The 23,327-nt window shown below is 64.8% G+C and overlaps 6 protein-coding genes across 6 annotated transcripts in view; 3 read left to right on the forward strand and 3 right to left on the reverse strand.

Moving 5' to 3' along the window:
• Window positions 1-1,653: 1,653 nt before the first annotated feature.
• Window positions 1,654-3,219, forward strand: EMIHUDRAFT_435753 (hypothetical protein). Its single transcript, XM_005773312.1, has 4 exons — window positions 1,654-1,842; window positions 2,035-2,411; window positions 2,636-2,711; window positions 2,785-3,219. Exons 1-4 carry the CDS (start codon window positions 1,767-1,769, stop codon window positions 2,877-2,879), a joined length of 624 nt encoding a protein of 207 aa, XP_005773369.1. The 5' UTR covers window positions 1,654-1,766; the 3' UTR covers window positions 2,880-3,219.
• A 168-nt stretch (window positions 3,220-3,387) lies between these two features.
• On the reverse strand, window positions 3,388-4,898 carry EMIHUDRAFT_207980 (hypothetical protein; the record flags this gene model as incomplete). The annotated part of the gene is made up of 2 exons (XM_005773313.1): window positions 3,388-3,471; window positions 4,821-4,898. The coding sequence occupies 2 exons, from the start codon at window positions 4,896-4,898 to the stop codon at window positions 3,388-3,390; spliced, it is 162 nt and encodes a 53-aa protein (XP_005773370.1).
• A 3,928-nt stretch (window positions 4,899-8,826) lies between these two features.
• EMIHUDRAFT_435759 (hypothetical protein) lies at window positions 8,827-10,759 on the forward strand. The gene has a single exon (XM_005773314.1). It carries the CDS (start codon window positions 8,870-8,872, stop codon window positions 10,517-10,519), a length of 1,650 nt encoding a protein of 549 aa, XP_005773371.1. The 5' UTR covers window positions 8,827-8,869; the 3' UTR covers window positions 10,520-10,759.
• Window positions 10,760-10,827: 68 nt separating this feature from the next.
• EMIHUDRAFT_435760 (hypothetical protein) lies at window positions 10,828-12,111 on the reverse strand (the record flags this gene model as incomplete). Its single annotated transcript, XM_005773315.1, has 4 exons — window positions 10,828-11,158; window positions 11,361-11,486; window positions 11,799-11,938; window positions 12,045-12,111. The coding sequence occupies 4 exons, from the start codon at window positions 12,106-12,108 to the stop codon at window positions 10,964-10,966; spliced, it is 525 nt and encodes a 174-aa protein (XP_005773372.1). The 3' UTR covers window positions 10,828-10,963.
• Window positions 12,112-21,057: 8,946 nt separating this feature from the next.
• EMIHUDRAFT_207984 (hypothetical protein) lies at window positions 21,058-22,597 on the forward strand (the record flags this gene model as incomplete). Its single annotated transcript, XM_005773316.1, has 2 exons — window positions 21,058-21,444; window positions 22,433-22,597. The coding sequence occupies 2 exons, from the start codon at window positions 21,058-21,060 to the stop codon at window positions 22,595-22,597; spliced, it is 552 nt and encodes a 183-aa protein (XP_005773373.1).
• EMIHUDRAFT_421581 (hypothetical protein) overlaps window positions 22,586-23,327 on the reverse strand; it is a 2,861-nt gene continuing 2,119 nt past the window's right edge. The window contains exons 8-9 of the mRNA XM_005773317.1: window positions 23,029-23,166; window positions 22,586-22,950 (exon numbers count right to left, since the gene is read on the reverse strand). Coding sequence (XP_005773374.1) covers window positions 22,826-22,950; window positions 23,029-23,166 — 263 coding nt within the window. The 3' untranslated portion in view covers window positions 22,586-22,825. The remainder of the gene's footprint in view (window positions 22,951-23,028; window positions 23,167-23,327) is intronic.

Raw genomic sequence — 23,327 nt, forward strand, 5'->3', positions numbered from 1 at the left:
CCCCCGCTACACACACTCCCTCACACCGCAGCGGCTGCTAGTCGTCGGCTGCACTCACCCTCGCCCTGGCGGTCGCCCTCGCCCTCGCCCTCACCCTCTCTCTCCCGCCCGCCGCAGCGGCTGCTAGTCATCGGCTGCACGGGGGCAGGCAAGTCGACCCTGCTCAACCTGCTGGCGGGGTGGACCTTCGTCGGCAACCTCGACGCGCAATTCTTCATTCCTCATTCCTCAGTACTAGTTGTTAATGAACGCCGTCTTCTCAGGCGACCTCGACGCGGCCGAGTTTGACTTCAGCTGGGTGTGGCTCGCCGCTTCCCCTCCTCCGACTGGCCATTGAGTCTTCGGTGAAGACGACCCACTCTTCCTTGACCATAGGTGCCTCGCCCCTCGCCCTCCGACGCGGGCGACGCGGCGGCGAGCGGCGAGGAGGAGGAGGAGCCTCTCTTCTCGACAGAGGCATGCACTAAGACACTTCCTAGACATTTCCTAGACACTCCCTAGACACTCCCCTTCCTAGACACTTCCTAGACACTCCCTAGACACTCCCTAGACACTCCCTAGACACTTCCTAGACACTTCCTAGACACTCCCTAGGCACTCCCTAGACACTTCCTAGGCGGGGAGCGAGTCGTGCACCAAGAAGACGTCGTACGCCAACCTGAGCTGGTTCGGCGACCGCGGCAAGCCCTTCACCGCCATCGACACGCCCGGGCACGACGACCCGGACGGCGCTGACATCGACTCGCCGGAGGCTCGCGATGTCGCTGGGGCGAGATCGCCATAAGAATGAATCATTAATAGTTAATAATTAGTAGGCTCGCGAGGCGCTGGGCGAGATCGCCGCCGACCTGCACAACAAGCTCCGCGCGATCAAGAAGGTGAACGCGATGCTCGTCTGCACAACGAGTATGAATGAGTTAATGAGCAACTATTAATTATGAAGGTGAACGCGATCCTTGTCTTGCACAACGACGTCCACTCCAACCGCCTCAACCCGGCCACGTACACCATCCTCAAGATGGTCGCCGAGAAGTTCGCTGCGGCCGGCGACGGCGGCGACGTGTGGAAGCACGTCATCCTCGCCTACGCCAAGTGCATATTAATTAATGAGTGAGTTATTACTTATGAAGGTGTGGAAGCACGTCATCCTCGCCTACGCCAAGTGCATATTAATTAATGAGTGAGTTATTACTTATGAAGGTGTGGAAGCACGTCATCCTCGCCTACGCCAAGTGCATATTAATTAATGAGTGAGTTATTACTTATGAAGGTGTGGAAGCACGTCATCCTCGCCTACGCCAAGTGCATATTAATTAATGAGTGAGTTATTACTTATGAAGGTGTGGAAGCACGTCATCCTCGCCTACGCCAAGTGCATATTAATTAATGAGTGAGTTATTACTTATGAAGGTGTGGAAGCACGTCATCCTCGCCTACGCCAAGTGCAACTCGCACGACGTGTCCTGGCAGGCCCGCATCAGCACAGCCAGACAAGAGGACTCTCCTCCCCCCTGCCAGCCTCTCGACCCCCCCCTCTCATTGGCCACTTCTATACACACGCGAGGTGGCCCTGCCTTATAAAAGGGAAGAGCTGCTCGTCAGCCATGGGGGAGCCCGCCGCCCCCCCGCCCGTTTGACAGGCCTCCATCGCCAAGAAGAAGAGGGACCTGCAGGCCGCCGTCCGCGCAAAGATCCCGTCGTGCAAGGTGGAGGTTCCTGTTGTGACGCTTGGAGGGGCGACGGTGAGCGGCGAGGGGGCGGGCGCGATGGCGGCGGCGGGCAAGGCCAAGGAGAAGGAGGGCTTCGACGAGCTCTGGACCTTTTTGCAGACGGCGGGCAACCCTAGAAGCGGAAGATGTATTGCTGTGCTCCAACCAGCACTCGAGAGGACACGGACTCCGCCGGACTCCGCCGTACTCGGCCGTATTCGCTGTGCCTTCGCCTCCGTTGTCTTCACGCGGTGCTCTGAAGGCGCTGCACAATACCGTCTTCCCGCCCTCATGCCGGCGTATTCAGCGCGGTAGGCGGGCGACCTAGACTGCACGAAGCTGCAGCCGTTTGAAGGGGCCGACGTCAAGTGGGAAAAGATGATCAAGGCGAAGGATGAGGCGGAGGCGCGCGCGCGCGCGTCCCTCATCTACATCGCCGTCCTCGCAAAGCTGGGCGGCTTCCTTGTTTTCCTTTTCTGGCGCGCCTTCATGCTGCCGCGCTACGTCGCCTTCTTGCTTGCGAGCGCCATCGGTGCGTACGCGGTGCACCAGATCGTGACTTGCAGCGGGGATGTGCCTCGCACGCCCCTCTTCGGCGCGGCGCTCGCGCTGCTGATGGTCAACATGCACACCGTCGCCGACGAGCTGCTCATCCTCGGCTTGTTCGTCAAGTTTGTCGGGTACGAGACGACGGCGTGCTCGGTGCAATTGTTAATTGTTAATTGTTAATTATTGATTATTAATTGCAGGTACGAGACGATGGCGTACTCGGTGCGCCACTCGTGCCGCGTCCCGGCTCGCTCGCCCCCTCTCCACAGCGGTGAACAGCGTCTCTTCACAGCTGCACTACCCACAGGTGCGCCACTCGTGCCGCGTCCTTGCTGGGGCTGTGACCAGCGTCTCTTCACACCTCGAGCTGTGAACAGGTGCGCCACTCGTACCGCGTCTGGCTCGAGCCCCACGCGGGGCCGTTCGTCGACGCGGCGATGGAGAAGGCGGGCCCTCTGCTCCAGGCGCCTCCAGTTATTAAGTATCAATTGGTAATTTTTTAATGATTATGGCGATGGAGAAGGCCCTCTGCTCCAGGCGGCGCAGGAGCAGGTGAAGAAGCTGACCGTGTCCGTCGCGCCACCCGCAAAGCCGAGCGCGGAGACCAAGAAGAACCTCTGAGAAGGCCGCGGCGCGTGGGGAAAGGTGCCGCCGCGGCTCTAGCGCAGGAGGGGGAAGGGGGGTGGGCGGGCGCCGCAGCGTCGCTGTCTAGCGTCGGCGGCGCCTGCAGGAGGAGCGGCCGGTAAGAGCGTTCCGTCTCGCCGATGCTCAGGGCGCTTTGGCGGCCACTGCCCCGGAACTGTGCCTTGTGGATGGCTGCGCGTCTCTCTGTCGTGGATCTGTCTCTCTGTGACTGTGACCCCCTGCTCGTCGGGTACCGCCTCGTGGACGGGAGAGGTGGGGTGCACGTCCCCACGTGTCCCGGCCGTGTACTAATTTCCTTTTCAATGCACGCAATGCCAATGGCTCTGCTGTCTGTGTCTCGTCACTGTCTGCAACAGCCAACACCGGTAAGTCGTTCGGTACCCCTGCCCGCGCGCGCCCGGGCGACTCGACGGAGCTCGGAGGCCGCGACGCGGACGGAGGTCCCGGAGGCAGGAGCACACAACCTCACAAGGCGACAGGGTTTTCAGGGACACGAGCCGGAGCAGCTCTCGGCCTCTCGCGTCGCAGGCAGCACATAGGCCAGCACGTGGCAGCTCAGCACTGTGTACTGATACATGTGGCTCGGCGCGCGTCACTCGGTGAGGCGAGCAGACGGGTGCAGCTGGGATGACAGCGTTCGCGTTCGCCCAGCCAGCGGGGTGAGATGAGGTCGGGAACACCCCGGTGCCCCCGCGCCCACGACTAAATCTTCTTGGGCAGCAGCTGGTTCGAAATGTCCTCTCCGTGCCCTAGGCAGCTGCGTTCGCCCTTGCCCCACGTAAAGACGGCGCCGTTGGCGGCGAGAGCGATGCTGTGCACATCTCCAGCCGACACAGCGACGATTCGCCTGCCAGCAAAGGCCTCCACCTTCTTCGGCAGCAGCTGGCGCTGCTCGTCGCCGTGGCCCAACTGGCCTTGCTCTCCACCGCCCCAGCTCCAGACGGCGCCGTCAGCGGTGATGGCGAGGCTGTGAACGCCTCCAGCCGAGACAGCGACGACGCGTTGGCCAGCCAAGGCCTCGACCTTCTTCGGCAGCAGCGGTTCGACATGTCCTCGCCGTGGCCCAGCCTGCCAGAGCCTCCCGAGCCCCAGCTCCAGACGCTGCCGTCAGCGGTGATGGCGAGGCTGTGGAAGTCTGCAGCCGACACAGCGACGACGCGCCGCCCAGCCAAGGCCTCGATCTTCTTCGGCAGCAGCTGGCGCTGCGAGTCGCCGTGGCCCAACCGGCCCCAGGATCCATAGCCCCAGCTCCAGACGGCGCCGTCAGCGGTGAGGGTGAGGCTGTGCGCAGCTCCAGCCGACACGCTCACGGTGCGCTCGCCTCCCAGCGGCGACGGGAGGCGGGTCAGCGTGTTGAGCCGCGCCACGCCCTCGCCGTGGCCAAGGACGCCTGCGACGTGCTCCTCCGAGCCGCACGACGAGAGCCGCCCCTCGCCGTCGATGAAGAGGCTGTGCCCTCCGCCTCCCGCCGCCCTCGCCGGCGGGTTGGACTCGCACAGCAACGCAGCAAAGCACAGCCACCGCACGGGGCAGCCCTCGCCCTCTGGCTGCGCCGGCAGCTCGAAGCCGCGCTCTTGCGCCCACAAGCGGATGGCCTCCGCCGCGAGCGAGGCGTGGAAGAGCAGCGAGACGGCTGCGACGCGAGCGATGTCGACGGGGCTGTCGCAGCGAGAGAGGGCGCGCTCGAGGAGGTCCGTGGGGAGGTCGAGGAGGCGGGCGGGCGGCGGCGTGTCTGGCGAGGGGGCGGCGGCGGAGGAGGCGGTGGCCCCGGTGGCGAGGCGGCGCGAGCGGCGGCGCGGCGGGGCAGACATCGTGAGAAAAAGAATTACCCGGGCCAAGGCTGACTGACGCGCGCGAGCCCAATAAAGAAATGGAAAAAAAGCCCGCCGAAGCTAGGAGAAGGTTGCGCGAAAGCACCGACGGCCCATGCTCTCCAAGCTCGTCCTCTTGCTGGCCGTCTGCGGCGCGCGCGGCCTCCTGCTGCCCGTGGCGCATCGCGCCGCCGTCAGCACGACGTCGTTTCAATACGCCGTTGCTGCTCGCTTGCCGGCCGTGCAGATGGGCCGCGGCGACAAGCGCACAAAAAAAGGGCGGTTGTCAGGACGCCAGCGGAGGCGGCGGTCGAGCGGGCGGGCGTGAGGACCGGGCGAGGCGGCGGGGGCGGCGGGCGAGGCGCCAGGCGGGACGGCTGCTGGCGCAAGTGCGCATGGGGGAGACGGCGGCGCGGGTGGCGAGCGCACGCGCAGATGGGGGGCGGAGTCGATTGCGGCTTTGGGGAGGGTCCGGCGGGGAGGGCGGGGTGGGTCGGGACGGGGTGGGGCTTTGGGGAGGGGTCCGGGGTGGGGTGGGGTGGGGCGGGTGTCGGAGGAGGGGATTTCGGACGCCGGCTCTTGTGGCGAGGACGATGGCTTCTAAGGAAGCCGTCGTCTGCGCCTTGTCTGTCGTGTGAATCGTAAATAGAATAAATAGAGCAGTCATCTCCAGGGAGAGATGGGCGACGCGAATCGTGCGTGTGCGAGAGGGTTGTTAAATTCTTTTTCTCGCGATGTCCACCCCGCCGCGCCGCCGCTCGCGCCGCCTCGCCGCCGCCTCCACCGCCTCCGCCGCCCCCTCGCCAGACACGCCGCCGCCCATCCGCCTCCTCGACCTCCCCACGGAGCTCCTCGTGCGCGTCATCTCCCGCTGCGACCCCGCCGACATCGCTCGCGTCGCGGCCGTCTCGCTGCTCTTCCACGCCTCGCTTGCGCTGGAGGGCATCCGCTTGCGGGCGCAAGAGCGCGGCTTCGAGCTGCCGGCGCAGCCCGAGGGCGAGTGCGTCGTACGGTGGCTGTGCTTTGCTGCGTTGCTGTGCGAGTCCAACCCGCCGGCGAGGGCGGCGGCAGGCCAGTATCACAGCCTCTTCATTGACGGCGAGGGGCGGCTCTCGTCGTGCGGCTCTACGCCGTCCTACTTGCAAGAGCTACTGGGCCACGGCGAGGGCGTGACGCGGCTCAACACGCCGACCCGCCTCCCGTCTTCTCTCCCTGCCATGAGTGTGTCGGCTGGAGCCGCGCACAGCCTCGCCCTCACCGCCGGCGGAGAGGTCTGGAGCTGGGGCAGCGGCAGCTCTGGCCGGTTGGGCCACGGCGATGAGCAGCACCAGTGGCAGCCACAGAAGATCGAGGCGTTGGCGGGCCAGAGTGTCGTCGCTGTGTCGGCGGGACGCGAACACAGCCTCGCCCTCACCGCCGTCGGCGCCGTCTGGAGCTGGGGCTATGGAGGCCTTGGCAGGCTGGGCCACGGCGACGGGCAGGCCCAGCCGCAGCTGCTGCCCAAGAAGGTCGAGGCCTTGGCTGGCCAGCGCGTCGTCACCGTGTCGGCTGGAGGCGCGCACAGCCTCGCCATTACCGCCGACGGCGCTGTCTTTACCTGGGGCGGTGGAGCCTTTGGCAACCTGGGCCACGGCGACACGCAGGAGCAGCTGCTGCCGAAGAAGGTCGAGGCCTTTGCTGATCAACGTGTCGTCGCCGTGTCGGCTTTAGGGGTGCGCAGCCTCGCCCTTACCGCCGACGGCGCCGTCTGGAGCTGGGGCTGGGGAGGCTTTGGCAGCCTGGGCCACGGCGACGAGCAGGACCAGCTGCTGCCCAAGAAGGTCGAGGCCTTTGTCGGCCAGCGCGTCGTCACTGTGTCGGCTGGAGCAATCCACAGCACCGCCCTCACCGCCGACGGCGCCGTCTGGAGCTGGGGCAATGGAGTCTACGGCCAGCTGGGCCACGGCGACCAGCAGAACCAGCTGCTGCCGAAGAAGGTCGAGGCCTTTGCTGGCCGGCGCGCCGTCGCTGCGTCAGCTGGAGCGTACCACAGCCTCGCCCGCACCGCCGACGGCGCCGTCTTCACGTGGGGCAAGGGCGCAGACCGCTGCCTAGGCCACGGAGAGGACCTGTCAAACCAGCTGCTGCCCAAAAAGGTCGAGGCGTGGGCGCCGGGGCCGTGAGTAGGCAAGGCGTGAGTGCGAGGCGGCGAGGAGCCGAGCAGGAGCACTAGCCGTGGGCTTCACCGCTGGCGGCACGCTACGAGCTTTTGAGAGCTTGAGCCGCGAGCTTGCGAGCTGCTTGCGCTCTTGCGGCGTTGCCGTTCCCGTTGCCGGTTGAAGACAGAAGAGGGACTCGCCTTTAGATTTTTTCTTCTTTTGATTGATTCGCCAGCTGATTCTCTGTGCGCGAGAGGCCAGCCGCACGCCTCGCCGCTCACGCCTCACGCCTCAAGGCTCCCACCAACCTGCTCAGCAAGTCCCACACCCGCCTCCTCGGTAGACTCGGTAGGCGCTCTAGGCCCTCTCGAAGCAGCATGCTCGCCCGGATCGCCTCGCAGCAGTCGCGCCTCCTGCGGCCTCTCGCTGTCCGGCACATGTCCGGTGAGGCGAGGCCCATGACGCGCTTCGTTCAGGCGATCGCCGCCGCGCGCTCTCCTACGCCAGCACTTGCGCCAGCACTTGCGCCCACGCCACGCACCACTCGCGCTCTGTTGAGGCACTGCGCGCGGGTGAGCGCCGCTCTCGCTGTCTGTGGCCGGCTGCCGATATGTGTCTCCCCTCCCTTGCCCGCAGTACACCCGTTTGACAAGACCAAGATGGCGGAGGTGCGTGCGTGGGTCAACGACACTGACTTGCCGGTGCGCTTCTCGCGCATGACACACCGCCCAGGACCGGGCCGCGCGCTCACCCCGTGGAGTCTCTCGGCAGCTTGTCAGCCCTCAGCCGAAGCTGGGGCCGGTCCCGTAGCCGAGAGAGCCCGCGCCGATGAGTTCGACGCGGTCGGGGGGGCCTGCGGAGAGGCCAGCGAGATGGCGATCGCTGTACTTCATGGCGCCCTCAAAGTGGGGCTGGCTGACTCGCCAGAGGTCGATACTCTGGACGACCCATAGGATGCCACGAATGCCTGGAGGAGAGGGAGGCGAGGCCAGAGGCAGGCTCAGCTGCTCTCGGGTGATCTCGCTTTGGTGGCTGAAGGACCCGATGGTCCTGTCACATTCGCGTTCCGAGTCGTGGGGGTAGAAGAATTCGAGGTAGAATCGAGTCAGCACATCCTTGTAGTACAGCGGACCGCCAGGCTCGCCGGCAGCATCCGCATTTTCTCTCTTTCTTCTTGATTGATAGAAAGGCGAAGAACAGTCAGGCTCGGACTGGACACCAACGCGGTATGGGTGGACGCGGGACAGATGATGACGACACGCACGAGCGACACACAGACACAAACAGGCTCACAAGACACACAGCCAGCGGGCTGCCACACACCCTGAGTAGGCGTACACATCACTCCATCCCGGGGAAACTCCGTCGAAATCGTCATTTTTTGGGGCCGATTCTGACTTCTGAGGCTGGTTGGGCCCAAAATCAGCCAAATTTTAGGCCAAATCGGCAAAATGGAGAACCCGGGTATACCTGGAAATTACCCTGCGACCGCCTCCCTGGGTATTTTGTCGATTTCCTCAATTTTGCCTCAGATTTTGCCCCAGACCAGCTCTCAGTACTCAGACTCGAGCACTTGGAGCACTTGGAGTGCAGTCATTAGCCTCACATCCAGGGCCGGGGAGCTAAGGAGCGCAGCGGGCCGGATGATCGAGCTCTCAGACTCAGAGAGAGAGGTTTGTCAGACTCAGGGAAACTCGCGAGTTTCCAGAATGGAGCATCCACCCTCTGTTTTCCCTGGAATTTTACGGAAACTCAAAGTGCTGGGGACCCACTGTTGTCTTTTTTATTTGTTTGCCGGAAAGCTTGCAAGGCCAATCCGTTCCCCCATCCCTGGAAGCTCGGACTTATTTCTTTTTTAAGCGACGCGCGCTTCGATTTGTTTATCGGGGAAAGAGGCCGCCCGAATTGCAATGACAATGAACTGGGCCTTAGTCCTGAAAAACCAAAGGAAGGAGGACTGCGTGTCGCCATCAGCTCGTGGCGGTTTTGCAGGACCAAAGGAAGCAGACTCTCCGCCATGTCCGCTCCTGCCATGTCCGCTCCTCTCACGCCACCCACGTGCGCCAAGCCCTCGCGGGGCTACATCACCGAACGCAAGGTCCAGGCCCGCGGCGCAGCCGCAGCCCGTGGCGGCGCAGCCGCAGCCCGTGGCGCCACGGCGAAGAAGCCCGTCACGAGGTACGACGCTCCCTACACGACCGAGGACGGCAAGCCGCTCGGCCACTACGACGACTCGATCGGTAAGTGGGTCGGCGAGCCGTTGTGGCAGCGCATCACCTGCCCGGCCCTCGCGGCGCTGGTCAAGAATGGCGACCTCGTACCCGACCCGCAGACCGGTCACATCACCCAGGCGCAGTGCCGCTGCGCCTTCGCAAAGATTGGCGTCAAGGATGTCGGCGCTGCTGCGACCGCCACCAACTTCAACTTCCTGGGTTGGAACGAGCCTGCCAACTGGAAGCACGCCGGATTCCCCGGCTCGTGGGGCGAGGAGTGGCAGGGCAACAAGTGGAAGGGGCCCCGCAAGAGCGCGGCGGAGGACAGAGCGTGCGGCATGGTGCCCAACGGGCAGCCAGTCTGCGGGACCAAGGACGGCAAGGAGTACACGCAGGATGAGGTCGACGCTTTCAACGACGAGCTCCACATCAACGTCTACTTCATGAATGTGACCAACAAGCAGTGGTACACCAACAGCACGTGCCTCAAGACCGCGCTCAACTGCTGCACGCTCGAGCCGCAAGGCATCGTCAACCCGAACCCGTACAACAACATGGAGCACTCCAAGTCGACCGGCATCCGCGACTTCCGCCTCAAGACCGGCGGCTTCGCGGGCTTCTGGAACTGCGTGCTCAGCGCCATCCCGTTCAAGGAGCAGTTCTGCGGCGAGAACACCTGCCAGATCACAAGGGACATCACGCCGTCCAAGCAGCAGATGAACGAGTTCCTCAACTTCGCATTCCAGAGTCAAGAGAACGGGGACGCGAAGAAGGCGCCCGCTTACAACGCGCCCTGCACCTCGAGGCTCGGCTTCTTCTTCAACCGCTGCGGCGCAAACTGCCTGAACGGCAAGCCGCCTGCTGACGCCGTCCTGCACCACACCTGGAACCCCAACTTTCTGCAGCGGGAGACGCCCGAGGTCGATAACGCCGTGCACTGGTTCAACATCGACAACCTGCAGACGCTGCAGTCGTGCTACGCCGAGATCACGAACGACCGCTTCCCGGGCCCGAAACAGATCGAGTACCTCAAGGGCGGCGAGAAGGACAACCAAATCGTGCCCGGGCAGTTTGCGAAGCGGCCGGCAGATGACGGCAACCTCGAGGCGGCCGTGAAGGCGCTCTTCGTGGAGTTCGGCTACCCGGCGAACCAGACGGAGTCGATCCACTCCGCGCCGCCAAAGAACGCGGACGAGGCGCGGGCCCGCTCGTGGACGATGCCCGTCGAGGAGTGGCGCGCCCTGTGGATCGATTCCGAGTACCCGAAGGCTGTGCAGGACCGCAAGCAGAAGGCGAAGGCTGGCGAGTGCCCGTTCCGCGCAAAGCCGGCCGCGTCCTTTGTGCCTGTCCCCGACCAGCCGTGGCTGAAGCGGAGCACTGAGGACCCAGACGTGTACCTCCGCCACGGCGAGAAGTTCCCCGTGCGCCTGCCCTCGACGGCGCCGGCGGCTTGAACCGCCTCAAACACCCTCTCGGCGCCGTGGGCGGGGGCTGAGGACCGAGGCCCTCGAAGGTGATGATTGATATGTCTAGTGCGTACGTGGCTGTGTTTGTGGAGTTGGTTGGGTTGTCGTGTGGTCCGCCGGTCGCACGGTCTCCTCTCCGTAACGCGTAAGAAGCCTTTCAGAGTCAAGCGATCCGCTGTCCACTCGGCGGGGCCGCAGCTGCCTCTGGAAGGCACCGAATCAATTGTGATTTGTGCACACCCGGCTCAGCGCCTCACTGTCACTCACGGGTGGATTTTGGGGCGCTGCCTGCCCTCTAGAGATAGAACGCACGGTGTAGAGCGTTCTCCAGTTCTCAAACACCACTGGGTCTTGCTGGGTGTGTTATTGGCCCGTCCACCCGGGGGGCGGGAGACAGTGGGGAGACAGTGGGGAGACCGGAAAACCGGACGTCTAACCGGCAATCGGAAAATCCGTGACGGGGACGCCTTGCACCATGTGGAAGGACGCCTTCTCAAAGCCCACGACACCGCGAAAGTCGGCTTGATCGATGTTCGCGCCGTCGAAGATGGAATCGGTGATTTCCGCGCCGCGGAAGGACGTGCCGGATAGATTCGCGTTCTGAAATTCGGCGAGCACGAGGTGCGCCTAAGGAAAGAGGGGAGGTGGAAGCTTGACCACGCGCCGCACTATCGCGTGGGGCCCCACAACACATTTCCTGGCAAGGCCCCAGTGCGCCTTTGACCAGTCTCGGCTCTCTCTCTCTCGGCTACCTCTCGGCCAGACGTGGGTTGGGATGGGCAGCCATACACCTCGGCGATCTCTCGATCTCGGCTAGGCCTCGTCTCGCCTTCGAGAAGTCAGACCCGACGGCGTAAGCGTCTTGGAAGACCGCGCCCCCCGGGAAGAAGGCCGCGCGGAAGGTCGAGTTGGCGATGAAGATGCCAGACATGTCGCACGGCCCGTTCAGGTTCACCTTCATAATTAAGAATTAATAATTAAGAATTAATAGATGCCGGACATGTCGCACGGCCCGTTCAGGTTCACCTTCATAATTAATAATTAATAATTAAGAATTAATAGACATGTCGCACGGCCCGTTCAGGTTCACCTTCATAATTAAGAATTAATAATTAAGAATTAATAGATGCCGGACATGTCGCACGGCCCGTTCAGGTTCACCTTCATAATTAATAATTAAGAATTAAGAATTAATAGACTGTCGCACGGCCCGTTCAGGTTCACCTGCGAGTCGTGCGGCTGCATCCTGTGTCACGGGGGGTGAGACTTCTGCATCTGCGTCTGCATCTGCATCTGCATCTGCATCTGCATCTGCATCTTCATCTGCGTCTTCATCTGCGTCTGCATCTGCGTCTGCATCTGCGTCTTCATCTGCGTCTTCATCTGCGTCTGCATCTGCATCTGCATCTGCGTCTTCATCTCCTCGCTCAGTCTCGGCTGGATCTCGGCTGTATCTCGGCTAGGTCTCGTGCGTTGTCGAATGAGGTCGCGATGATGCGGGCGCCCTGCAGACGCGCGTCGACGATTGCGGCGCGGTCCAGCGAGGCGTTCCGGAAGAGCGCGCCCTTCATCCCCATGTCCTGTTAGGCAAGGAGTACACAGTGACTGAGCGAGGAGATCAGGAGGGGGCGCGCCTCCTCCATGCCACGTCCTGCGACACACGAGCGACGGATACAGGGCGGGGAATGAGAGGAATAGAAAGGGGGGGGGGAGGGGGGTGGGGGGGGCTCAAGAGCAACAGGTGGTCCTCCGCATGTCGGCCATGTGACGGTGGAGTCAAGAGGAAGGCAGGCAGCTCGCCGCTGTGCGACGGCGCCTCCAGCCACGTCGTGGTCGCCTCGAGCAAGTTCATTGAGAGGACAGTTCACTCCAGGGGATGCGCTTCACACAATGAGTTCACTCCACACACTGTGCCGCAAACTCATTCAGAGTCTAAGAAACAGCTCCTTCACTATCTAGCCAATCATGTTATTACTAGAGGTGCCGAATACGGTATCAATAAGCTAGTGTCAGCATCTTTAACGAAGCTGAATAGTGTGAATAGGCTATTCACTAGGCCAATCGCGCAAACAAGCTAGTCATTAGAAGCAGCTCAAGCTTGTGCGCCTCGAGCAGGTCCGCCTCGGACAGGACGACGTGGCGCAGCGTCGCGCCTTCATAATTAACAATTAATAAGTAACTAATGAAAAACGACGTGGCGCAGCGTCGCGCCTTCATGATAGTCAGGGCTGGCTGCACCTCGGCTGCATCTCGGCTGCATCTCGGCTGCATCTCGGCTGCATCTCGGCTGCACCTCGGCTGCATCTCGGCTGCATCTCGGCTGCATCTCGGCTGCATCTCGGCTGCATCTCGGCTGCATTTGGCGCTCCTTTCACATACCCGCTCGACACCGGCGTCGCCGGGTCGGGGTGCTTGAGCGAGCAGTTGGTGCCGGGGATGGGGAGGGTGTGGTACCTACGGGGTTGAGGGTCCGATCGTGGAAGTACGGGTGCGCCGCACGCACGCACGCGGGGGCTGCGAAGAGAACGAATACAGCTGACTGCGCGTCTCCTCGAGAGCGGTGGTTTGAATACAGCCGCGGCTCTGCCCCATCTAGCGGTTGCGGCACGAGACGTCGGAGTTGAAGATGCTGCAGCGGGAGGCGTGGCCCTTGCCAATCCATTTGCCGCGTGCCCCTTGGGGGCCAAAGAAGGGCGCGGGGCCAGGGGGCACGAACCACCGACCGAGCTTGTACTCGTACGCCGTGCAGCCCGGCCACTGCAGACGGGGGGCCAGGTGCGTGTCGGCGAGCAGAGAGGTGCGGCCGGGAGTGCACCGCCGGGGCGTTTAGCGGCCGTGTGCAAAGGAAGGCTGGAGGAGGTGCGCTGTCGCGCGGCGCGCGAAGTGCGCGGCGGCACGGCGTGTGGCGGGAGGGGCAGCAAGCGCGAGCCTCCATGCACAGAGCCGCACACTTCTCCTCGGCCACACCCCAGATCTCGCTCTGCCGCTCGGTCGGGCCGTGGAGCGCGAGGAAGGCCTGAAAGCCGGAATTCAACGCCTGCGTGCCGCCACTGGCGGCGGAGATGGGGTGGCAGGAGCCGGGCCGCGTCAGGAACCAGACGGAGTAGCTGGTCATCGTTCTCAAGGGAACCAAAGCACAAATTCCCTCCCCGTATTTACGGCGTGCACAAGCGCCGTTGACCCACGCAGCTACCCCCCCTCCTACACGGCGTGATCACGCCGGCGGCGGCGGCCGCCTGGGGAGCGCAGATGGCGGCGCAGGCGCAGGCCGCGGCGGCGGCACAGACGGCGGCGGCCACCCCCACCCAGACGCCGTAGGCATATGACTGTAGGGCCCCAGAAGGCTAGCTGGTAGCTTCATTTGTAGTAGCACAGCCGCCGGTGCTGGAGAGGGGTCCGCAGAGGTGGCGGGCGGGAGGTAGAGGTGTCCGTTTTATTTATTTATTTATTTATTCTGTCGCCTGCCACGGCCACGCCCCTCGGGGCGAAGAAGGCGGGCAAGCGTGCAGCGGAGGCGGCGCGCAGGGCGATTGCGCTTGAGAGGGAGGTGTGGGTTGACGGGGAGTGCCGGGGTGGGCGTCGTAAGGGTGAGGGCGATTGCCGCCCTCCCCCCTTCGCCCACCTCGACGCCTTCGTGTAGGCGCCCCCGCGACTGTGCCTCTTTTGGTGCTGTGTCGTTCCTGTGTCGAACCTGTGTGTTGTGAGAGGGAGTTCTTTTCGTTGAATTCTGATTCTGTCTGTTCTTTTTGCTATAATCGTGTTGTGCGACCGCTTTCTTGTAAAAGTGTGCCTGTGATAGTACTAGCACGCGCCAGTTCGCACCTGTGTCGAGCCTGTCTGCTGTGAGCGAGACCTGGGTTCTTTAAATTCTTTTTTGCCCGTGCCCAGTGTCGTGCGAGATTTGTAAAATTCTTTTCCGCCGATAACGATTGGGGTGGGGGCCCCAACTCGTGGTAGGCCACTAGTTTATCGTAGGGTACTCACGGATACCTCTCCTGAGTCCCTCTCGTGTGCCCTCGCGCACATCGCATGCGGTCTTCACTCAGCCTCCGCTGCTGTGAACACCAAACTTGCACTTCAGCTGGCGCGCGCTTTCGCCGCCTACTTTCGCGAGCGCGCTTGGCCCTTGCTCCTCATGCGCGGCGCTCTCGCTGCGCTCTCTCCCTGCTCATGGGACCTGATGCCGCGCCACCTCTGTGGCCGCTCCATCCTCTCTGACGGCGCCAGCCCTCCGGCTGCGCCATCTCTCTTTGGTTGGCACAGAATATGTGTCTGCGCCATTCTTGCTGTCGCTGGCGACTGTTTCTGGGCAGCAGTACACGATGGGCGGCGGCCTCGTCTGCCGCGCTTGTGGCGCTCTCGTGGTCGCCTCAGCTCTGCCACGACGGCCTCGTACACCTGGCGGCCAGGGGGCGGTGGCCCCACAGCCCACTCTTGGTGCTGCTGTTGCATCACGTCTCGTGGCGTGCTTCTCCTTTCTCTCTGGACCCGCCGGCGATAAGCTCTGCTGTCATATTGCTCTGGGAGATCTCTATCCAAGGCAGCACTCCGGCACTAGCTCCGCCTCGTGGGCGGCGTGGCGTTGCGGGCGGCTGTCTCTGCCGCCGCCTCGAGTGAGCCTCGTCTCGCTCTTCGTCTACTCGAGCCTCGTCTCGTGTGCCGCCTGGGCGGCGGCGTGGCGGGCGGCTGTCTCTGCCGCCGCCTCGAGTGAGCCTCGTCTCGCTCTTCGTCTACTCGAGCCGAGTCTCGTGTGCCGCCTCGTGGGCGGCGTGGCGGGCGGCTGTCTCTGTCGCCGCCTCGAGTGAGCCTCGTCTAGCTCCTCGTCTACTCGAGCCTCGCCTCGTGTGCCGCCTCGTGGGGCGGCGTGGCGTGGCGGGCGGCTGTCTCTGCCGTCGCCTCGAGTGAGCCTCGTCTCGCTCTTCGTCTACTCGAGCCTCGTCTCGTGCGCCGCCTCGTGGGGCGGTGTGGCGTGGCGGGCGGCTGTCTCTGCCGCCGCCTCGAGTGAGCCTCGTCTCGCTCTTCGTCTACTCGAGCCTCGTCTCGTGTGCCGCCTCGTGGGCGGCGTGGCGTGGTGGGCGGCTGTCTCTGCCGCCGCCTCGAGTGAGCCTCGTCTCGCTCTTCGTCTACTCGAGCCTCGCCTCGTGTGCCGCCTCGTGGGCGGCGTGGCGTGGCGGGCGGCTGTCTCTGCCGCCGCCTCGAGTGAGCCTCGTCTCGCTCTTTGTCTACTCGAGCCTCGTCTCGTGTGCCGCCTCGTGGGCGGCGTGGCGTGGCGGGCGGCTGTCTCTGCTGCCGCCTTGAGTGAGCCTCGTCTCGCTCTTCGTCTACTCGAGCCTCGTCTCGTGTGCCGCCTCTTGGGCGGCGTGGCGGGCGGCTGTCTCTGCCGCCGCCTCGTGTGAGTCTCGTCTCGCTCTTCGTCTACTCGAGCCTCGCCTCGTGTGCCGCCTCGTGGGCGGCGCGGCGTGGTGGGCGGCCGTCTCTGCCGCCACCTCGTGTGAGCCTCGTCTCGCTCTTCGTCTACTCGAGCCTCGTCTCGTGTGCCGCCTCGTGGGCGGCGTGGCGGGCGGCTGTCTCTGCCGCCGCCTCGAGTGAGCCTCGTCTCGCTCTTCGTCTACTCGAGCCTCGTCTCGTGTGCCGCCTCTTGGGCGGCGTGGCGGGCGGCTGTCTCTGCCGCCGCCTCGAGTGAGCCTCGTCTCGCTCTTCGTCTACTCGAGCCTCGTCTCGTGTGCCGCCTCTTGGGCGGCGTGGCGGGCGGCTGTCTCTGCCGCCGCCTCGTGTGAGTCTCGTCTCGCTCTTCGTCTACTCGAGCCTCGCCTCGTGTGCCGCCTCGTGGGCGGCGCGGCGTCATGGGCGGCCGTCTCTGCTGCCGCCTCGAGTGAGCCTCGTCTCGCTCTTCGTCTACTCGAGCCTCGCCTCGTATGCCGCTTGTGGGGAGCGTGGCGTGGCGGGCGGCCGTCTCTGCCGCCACCTCGTGTGAGCCTCGTCTCGCTCTTCGTCTACTCGAGCCTCGTCTCGTGTGCCGCCTCGTGGGCGGCGTGGCGGGCGGCTGTCTCTGCCGCCGCCTCGAGTGAGCCTCGTCTCGCTCTTCGTCTACTCGAGCCTCGCCTCGTATGCCGCTTGTGGGGAGCGTGGCGTGGCGGGCGGCTGTCTCTGCCGCCGCCTCGTGTGAGCCTCGTCTCGCTCTTCGTCTACTCGAGCCTCGTCTCGTGTGCGCCTCGTGGGCGGCGTGGCGTGGCGGGCGGCTGTCTGTGCCGCCGCCTCGAGTGAGCCTCGTCTCGCTCTTCGTCTACTCGAGCCTCGCCTCGTATGCCGCTTGTGGGGAGCGTGGCGTGGCGGGCGGCTGTCTCTGCCGCCGCCTCGAGTGAGCCTCGTCTCGCTCTTCGTCTACTCGAGCCTCGTCTCGTGTGCCGCCTCGTGGGCGGCGTGGCGGGCGGCTGTCTGTGCCGCCGCCTCGAGTGAGCCTCGTCTCGCTCTTCGTCTACTCGAGCCTCGCCTCGTATGCCGCTTGTGGGGAGCGTGGCGTGGCGGGCGGCTGTCTCTGCCGCCGCCTCGAGTGAGCCTCGTCTCGCTCTTCGTCTACTCGAGCCTCGTCTCGTGTGCCGCCTCGTGGGCGGCGTGGCGGGCTGCTGTCTCTGCCTCCGCCTCGAGTGAGCCTCGTCTCGCTCTTCGTCTACTCGAGCCTCGCCTCGTGTGCCGCCTCGTGGGGCGGCGTGGCGGGCGGCTGTCTCTGCCGCCGCCTCGAGTGAGCCTCGTCTCGCTCTTCGTCTACTCGAGCCTCGTCTCGTGTGCCGCCTCGTGGGCGGCGTGGCGTGGCGGGCGGCTTTCTCTGCCGCCGCCTCGAGTGAGCCTCGTCTCGCTCTTCGTCTACTCGAGCCTCGTCTCGTGTGCCGCCTCGTGGGCGGCGTGGCGTGGCGGCCTGCTGTCTTTGCCTCCGCCTCGAGTGAGCCTCATCTCGCTCTTCGTCTACTCGAGCCTCGCCTCGTGTGCCGCCTCGTGGGGCGGCGTGGCGGGCGGCTGTCTCTGCCGCCGCCTCGAGTGAGCCTCGTCTCGCTCTTCGTCTACTCGAGCCTCGTCTCGTGTGCGGCCTCGTGGGCGGGGTGGCGGGCTGCTGTCTCTGCCTCCGCCTCGAGTGAGCCTCGTCTCGCTCTTCGTCTACTCGAGCCTCGTCTCGTGTGCCGCCTCGTGGGCGGCGTGGCGTGGCGGGCGGCTGTCTCTGCCGCCGCCTCGAGTGAGCCTCGTCTCGCTCTTCGTCTACTCGAGCCTCGTCTCGTGTGCCGCCTCGTGGGCGGCGTGGCGGGCTGCTGTCTCTGCCGCCGCCTCGAGTGAGCCTCGTCTCGCTCTTCGTCTACTCGAGCCTCGTCTCGTGTGCCGCCTCTTGGGCGGCGTGGCGGGCTGCTGTCTCTGCCTCCGCCTCGAGTGAGCCTCGTCTCGCTCTTCGTCTACTCGAGCCTCGTCTCGTGTGCCGCCTCTTGGGGGGCGTGGCGTGGCGGGCGGCTGTCTCTGCCGCCGCCTCGAGTGAGCCTCGTCTCGCTCTTCGTCTACTCGAGCCTCGTCTTGTGTGCCGCCTCGTGGGCGGCGTGGCGTGGCGGGCGGCTGTCTGTGCCGCCACCTCAAGTGAGCCTCGTCTCGCTCTTCGTCTACTCGAGCCTCGTCTCGTGTGCCGCCTCGTGGGCGGCGTGGCGGGCGGCTGTCTCTGCCGCCGCCTCGAGTGAGCCTCGTCTCGCTCTTCGTCTACTCGAGCCTCGTCTCGTGTGCCGCCTCTTGGGCGGCGTGGCGTGGCGGGCTGCTGTCTCTGCCTCCGCCTCGAGTGAGCCTCGTCTCGCTCTTCGTCTACTCGAGCCTCGTCTCGTGTGCCGCCTCTTGGGCGGCGTGGCGGGCGGCTGTCTCTGCCGCCGCCTCGAGTGAGCCTCGTCTCGCTCTTCGTCTACTCGAGCCTCGTCTCGTGTGCCGCCTCGTGGGCGGGGTGGCGTGGCGGGCGGCTGTCTCTGCCGCCGCCTCGAGTGCTTCTCGTCTCGCTCTTAGTCTACTCGAGCCTCGCCTCGTGTGCCACCTCGTGGGCGGCGTGGCGGGCGGGCGGCTGTCTCTGCCGCCGCCTCGAGTGAGCCTCGTCTCGCTCTTTGTCTACTCGAGCCTCGTCTCGTGTGCCGCCTCGTGGGCGGCGTGGCGGGCGGGCGGCTGTATCTGCCTCAGCCTCGAGTGCGCCTTGTCTCGCTCTTGGTCTACTCGAGCCTCGTCTCGTGTGCCACCTCGTGGGCGGCGTCGCGGGCGGGCGGCTGTCTCTGCCTCCGCCTCGAGTGCGCCTGGTCTCGCTCTTGGTCTACTCGAGCCTTGTCTCGTGTGCCGCCTCGTGGGCGGGGTGGCGGGCGGGCGGCTGTCTCTGCCTCCGCCTCGAGTGCGCCTTGTCTCGCTCTTGGTGTACTCGAGCCTCGTCTCGTGTGCCACCTCGTGGGCGGCGTGGCGGGCGGGCGGCTGTCTCTGCCGCCGCCTCGAGTGCGTCTCGTCTCGCTCTTCGTCTACTCGAGCCTCGTCTCGTGTGCCGCCTCGTGGGCGGCGTGGCGGGCGGGCGGCTGTCTCTGCCGCCGCCTCGAGTGCTTCTCGTCTCGCTCTTTGTCTACTCGAGCCTCGTCTCGTGTGCCGCCTCGTGGGCGGCGTGGCGGGCGGGCGGCTGTCTCTGCCGCCGCCTCGAGTGAGCCTCGTCTCGCTCTTCGTCTACTCGAGCCTCGTCTCGTGTGCCGCCTCGTGGGCGGCATGGCGGGCGGGCGGCTGTCTCTGCCTCTGCCTCGAGTGCGCCTCGTCTCGCTCTTCGTCTACTCGAGCCTCGTCTCGTGTGCCGCCTCGTGGGCGGCGTGGCGGGCGGGCGGCTGTCTCTGCCGCCGCCTCGAGTGAGCCTCGTCTCGCTCTTCGTCTACTCGAGCCTCGCCTCGTGTGCCGCCTCGTGGGCGGCGTGGCGGGCGGGCGGCTGTCTCTGCCGCCGCCTCGAGTGAGCCTCGTCTCGCTCTTCGTCTACTCGAGCCTCGTCTCGTGTGCCGCCTCGTGGGCGGCGTGGCGTGGCGGGCGGCTGTCTGTGCCGCCACCTCAAGTGAGCCTCGTCTCGCTCTTCGTCTACTCGAGCCTCGTCTCGTGTGCCGCCTCGTGGGCGGCGTGGCGGGCGGCTGTCTCTGCCGCCGCCTCGAGTGAGCCTCGTCTCGCTCTTCGTCTACTCGAGCCTCGTCTCGTGTGCCGCCTCTTGGGCGGCGTGGCGTGGCGGGCTGCTGTCTCTGCCTCCGCCTCGAGTGAGCCTCGTCTCGCTCTTCGTCTACTCGAGCCTCGTCTCGTGTGCCGCCTCTTGGGCGGCGTGGCGTGGCGGGCGGCTGTCTCTGCCGCCGCCTCGAGTGAGCCTCGTCTCGCTCTTCGTCTACTCGAGCCTCGTCTCGTGTGCCGCCTCGTGGGCGGCGTGGCGTGAATGTAGGCTTCACGCTGGGGTCGCTCCTCGTCACGAGCGCATCTGCCCCTCTTCTGGCTTCATTGGGATGCGAGGTCCGTCTGCACCCGCTCCCTCCACTCTGCGTTGGGATGTCAGGTACTGCGTAGCTCTTCCGTTGTGGAGGCACGCGACTCCAGACTGACCCTTTACGCGCCAATGTATCACACCTCACGGTGCTGATGCTTGGTTCATGTGGAGAAGCCGAGATAAACTAGTCCGCCGATAACGATTGGGGTGGGGGCCCCAACTCGTGGTAGGCCACTAGTTTATCGTAGGGTACTCACGGATACCTCTCCTGAGTCCCTCTCGTGTGCCCTCGCGCACATCGCATGCGGTCTTCACTCAGCCTCCGCTGCTGTGAACACCAAACTTGCACTTCAGCTGGCGCGCGCTTTCGCCGCCTACTTTCGCGAGCGCGCTTGGCCCTTGCTCCTCATGCGCGGCGCTCTCGCTGCGCTCTCTCCCTGCTCATGGGACCTGATGCCGCGCCACCTCTGTGGCCGCTCCATCCTCTCTGACGGCGCCAGCCCTCCGGCTGCGCCATCTCTCTTTGGTTCCCACCCACCCTCTCCTTGGTGGCATGCTAAGCTCTCACGCTATCATGGGATCCACCGTGGCTCTCACGGCGAAGTCAGCTCGAGCCTCTGCTCGCGTAATGGGTCCTGTCGTCGGCCCATCTTACCTCTCCCCCCTCTTTATGCGGGGGAGACTCCCGCGTCGTTTACGCGGCGGTAGGTGGTGAGCTCCACGTGTGGTGAGCTCCACCTCTCTCTCTACTTGGTCTGAGGTGCGAACCCTTACGGCGCCGCGGCCGGCTGCAGGACGTTGAGGTTACCTCCGGACCTGCAGTTCGTCCAAGCTGTTTGAGTCCCAACCCTCCGCCTTTAGTGGCAAGACCCCGGGGGATGTCAGGTACTGCGTAGCTCTTCCGTTGTGGAGGCACGCGACTCCAGACTGACCCTTTACGCGCCAATGTATCACACCTCACGGTGCTGATGCTTGGTTCATGTGGAGAAGCCGAGATAAACTAGTCTGCTCGGGATCTTACGTTCGTCCAGTGGGACATATGCGGCTCTCTTCACTAACGGCCTGCGGCCCCGGCGCGGCAGCGGAGCTTGCCAGTAAGGTGCGTGCGCTCAAGGCGGATGCTGTCGTCTGGTTCACCGAGTCCTCGCAGCCGGCGGAGCTCGCAGTCGCTCTCGCCGACTCTGCAGAGAGCGTCGTCGGAGCAGTCACGACGCAAGGCCTCATCGGCGGCGGCGGAGAGCACAGCCGGTCGCTCGGCTCCGCGTCGATGCCCGGAGTGCCGTACTCCTTTTCTCCGTCGCCCGAGGCGGAGCGGACAGTCGCGCTTGCCATCTCCGGACTCAGCGGCGGCGCGAGCCTGCTCCCGTGGCACTCGCCGCCGGACGGCCTGCCCGATCTCCCAGAGGCCTTTTGGACTGACCACGCTGTCGCGCCGCCCGAGATGTCTCCACACCTGCTGCTGCTCGCGGCGCCGCCGTCCTCGAGCTCGTTTGGCGTCGAGCGGTGGCCGGGCCTAGACATTTCGGCCACATGTCGGCCTGACCCTCTGCCACACCTCGGACCGATCTCGGCCTCACCTCGGCTAAACTCGGCCAGAGACCTACGCCTCGGCCGCATCTGAACTAGGTGGCTCAGCCGACTCGACTCGGCGCTGCCGTGGGCGACCAAGGTATCTTGGGTGTATATCTCGGAGATATCTCTGTCTCGGGTGTATATCGGATAAATTGACTCCGATACACCGCGGGTACATCTCGGGTACATCTCGGCTCCACTTGGCTCTCTCGACGGCCTCACGGTCGGATCTGTCACGTCTCAGCGATCAAGTGCTCACTTGATGGCAGGTCGGCGGCCTCACGGTCGGCTACAGCCTGCCAATTAATTATTAATAATTGATAATTAATAATTAACAGGTCGGAGGCCTCACGGTCGGCGACAGTCGCTTCTTCGTCGGGGCGACAGAGCACGACGGCGGCGGCGTCGGCCTCGCGCTCTGCGGCGTCGACCTCGAGCCGCTCGTGTGCCAGGCGCCTCGGCGAGATCTCGGCGGAATCTCGGAGGAGTCTCGGAGATGGCCGTCCCGCCATGGGCACGGCCGCTTGCGCTTCTGCAGACGTGTGCTTTTCAATGCTTGTGGTGCCTGTGCGGCACCCCGTGTGCCTCTGGCCCCTGATTCATATCAGTCTGTTAATCAGTAGAGTCTCTTATGCGGTTATGTGCCTCTCGCTCGTGCCACGATCACACACACACACACACCGCTCACCCACGCGCACCGGGCCTTGCACTTTGAATGCCCGTGGGGCTCCTGTCGTGTTAGACGTGGAGGGTTGCCCCCCCCGCCCCCCCCTTGCGCCCCACCCCACCTCGCGGTGTGTGCGGAGAAGTTTACCTTCCCTTACGGCTTTACCTTACCTTAGTCCTTACCTGCCACGATCACGCTCTTCTCGTGCCACGATCACGCGAAACTTCTGTTTCTCTCACGCGAAAAAACTCACGCCCCGCTGCTCCCCGCTCCGCGCCCTCGATGCACCGATGCACGATGGCGGGTCGGGCGTCGGCGCCGCGTCGTTGTGATAAACTAAGCCGTAATTGGCGAACTCTTAAGAGTAGAGAGAGCGCACCCCCCCGCGGCAAGACGGTAGAGATCTAGACGCCCGCCGCGCGCGCGCATCGCTTTGTCCGGGCCGCCCCAGCTGCCTGCCCCCATATCCCAACCGCCGGGCGCCAGCTGCCGCGCGCAACAACGACCGGGGGCGGTGCCGATGTAGCTACCTCCCGTCCGCCGCTGCCGCCCGCGGCCCGCCGCGCCCCTACGCGCCATCGAGGTAGGCGCGGAAGCCGCCCTTCTCGAGCTTGTCTGCCTTGCAGAGCACCTCCGCCTCCTGCGACTCCATGTAGGCCGCCATCTTGCGGCGCAGCGTCGGGTCGGCCGCGCCTAGGCACCACCGCCAGAAGAGAGCAATGACAAAGAAAAAGAACTCTCTCCCACGGCGCAGGGCCGACTCAGCCGCACCGAGCGTCCGGACGGCGAGGAGGCCGGCGTTGGCGGCGTTGTGGATCGCGACGGTCGCAACCGGCACGCCGCGCGGCATCTGCACGATCGAGAGGAGCGAGTCGTTGCCGGACAGCGCCGACGACTTGACGGGCACGCCTAGCCCGAGATTCGCCGAGATTCGCCGAGATTCGCCGAAGACTCGCCGAGGCTGGCGCTACGAGGAGAGAGAGAGAGAGAGAGAGAGAGAGAGAGAGAGAGAGAGAGAGAGAGAGAGAGAGAGAGCGGAGGGGGGGAGGGAGGGAGGGAGGGAGGGAGAG

Source organism: Emiliania huxleyi (assembly GCF_000372725.1).
Source record: "Emiliania huxleyi CCMP1516 unplaced genomic scaffold EMIHUscaffold_34, whole genome shotgun sequence".
Lineage (NCBI taxonomy): Eukaryota > Haptophyta > Isochrysidales > Noelaerhabdaceae > Emiliania > Emiliania huxleyi.

What these genes read in the sequence shown, in the direction of transcription:
- EMIHUDRAFT_435759 (XM_005773314.1), top strand. Translation starts at nt 8,870, where the DNA reads ATGTCCGCTCCTGCCATGTCCGCTCCTCTCACGCCACCCACGTGCGCC.
- EMIHUDRAFT_435753 (XM_005773312.1), top strand. Translation starts at nt 1,767, where the DNA reads ATGGCGGCGGCGGGCAAGGCCAAGGAGAAGGAGGGCTTCGACGAGCTC. An exon ending in ACGAGACGACGGCGTGCTCG is followed by an intron (nt 2,412 to 2,635) that starts GTGCAATTGTTA and finishes AGCTGTGAACAG; the next exon opens with GTGCGCCACTCGTACCGCGT. An exon ending in GGCGATGGAGAAGGCGGGCC is followed by an intron (nt 2,712 to 2,784) that starts CTCTGCTCCAGG and finishes ATGGAGAAGGCC; the next exon opens with CTCTGCTCCAGGCGGCGCAG.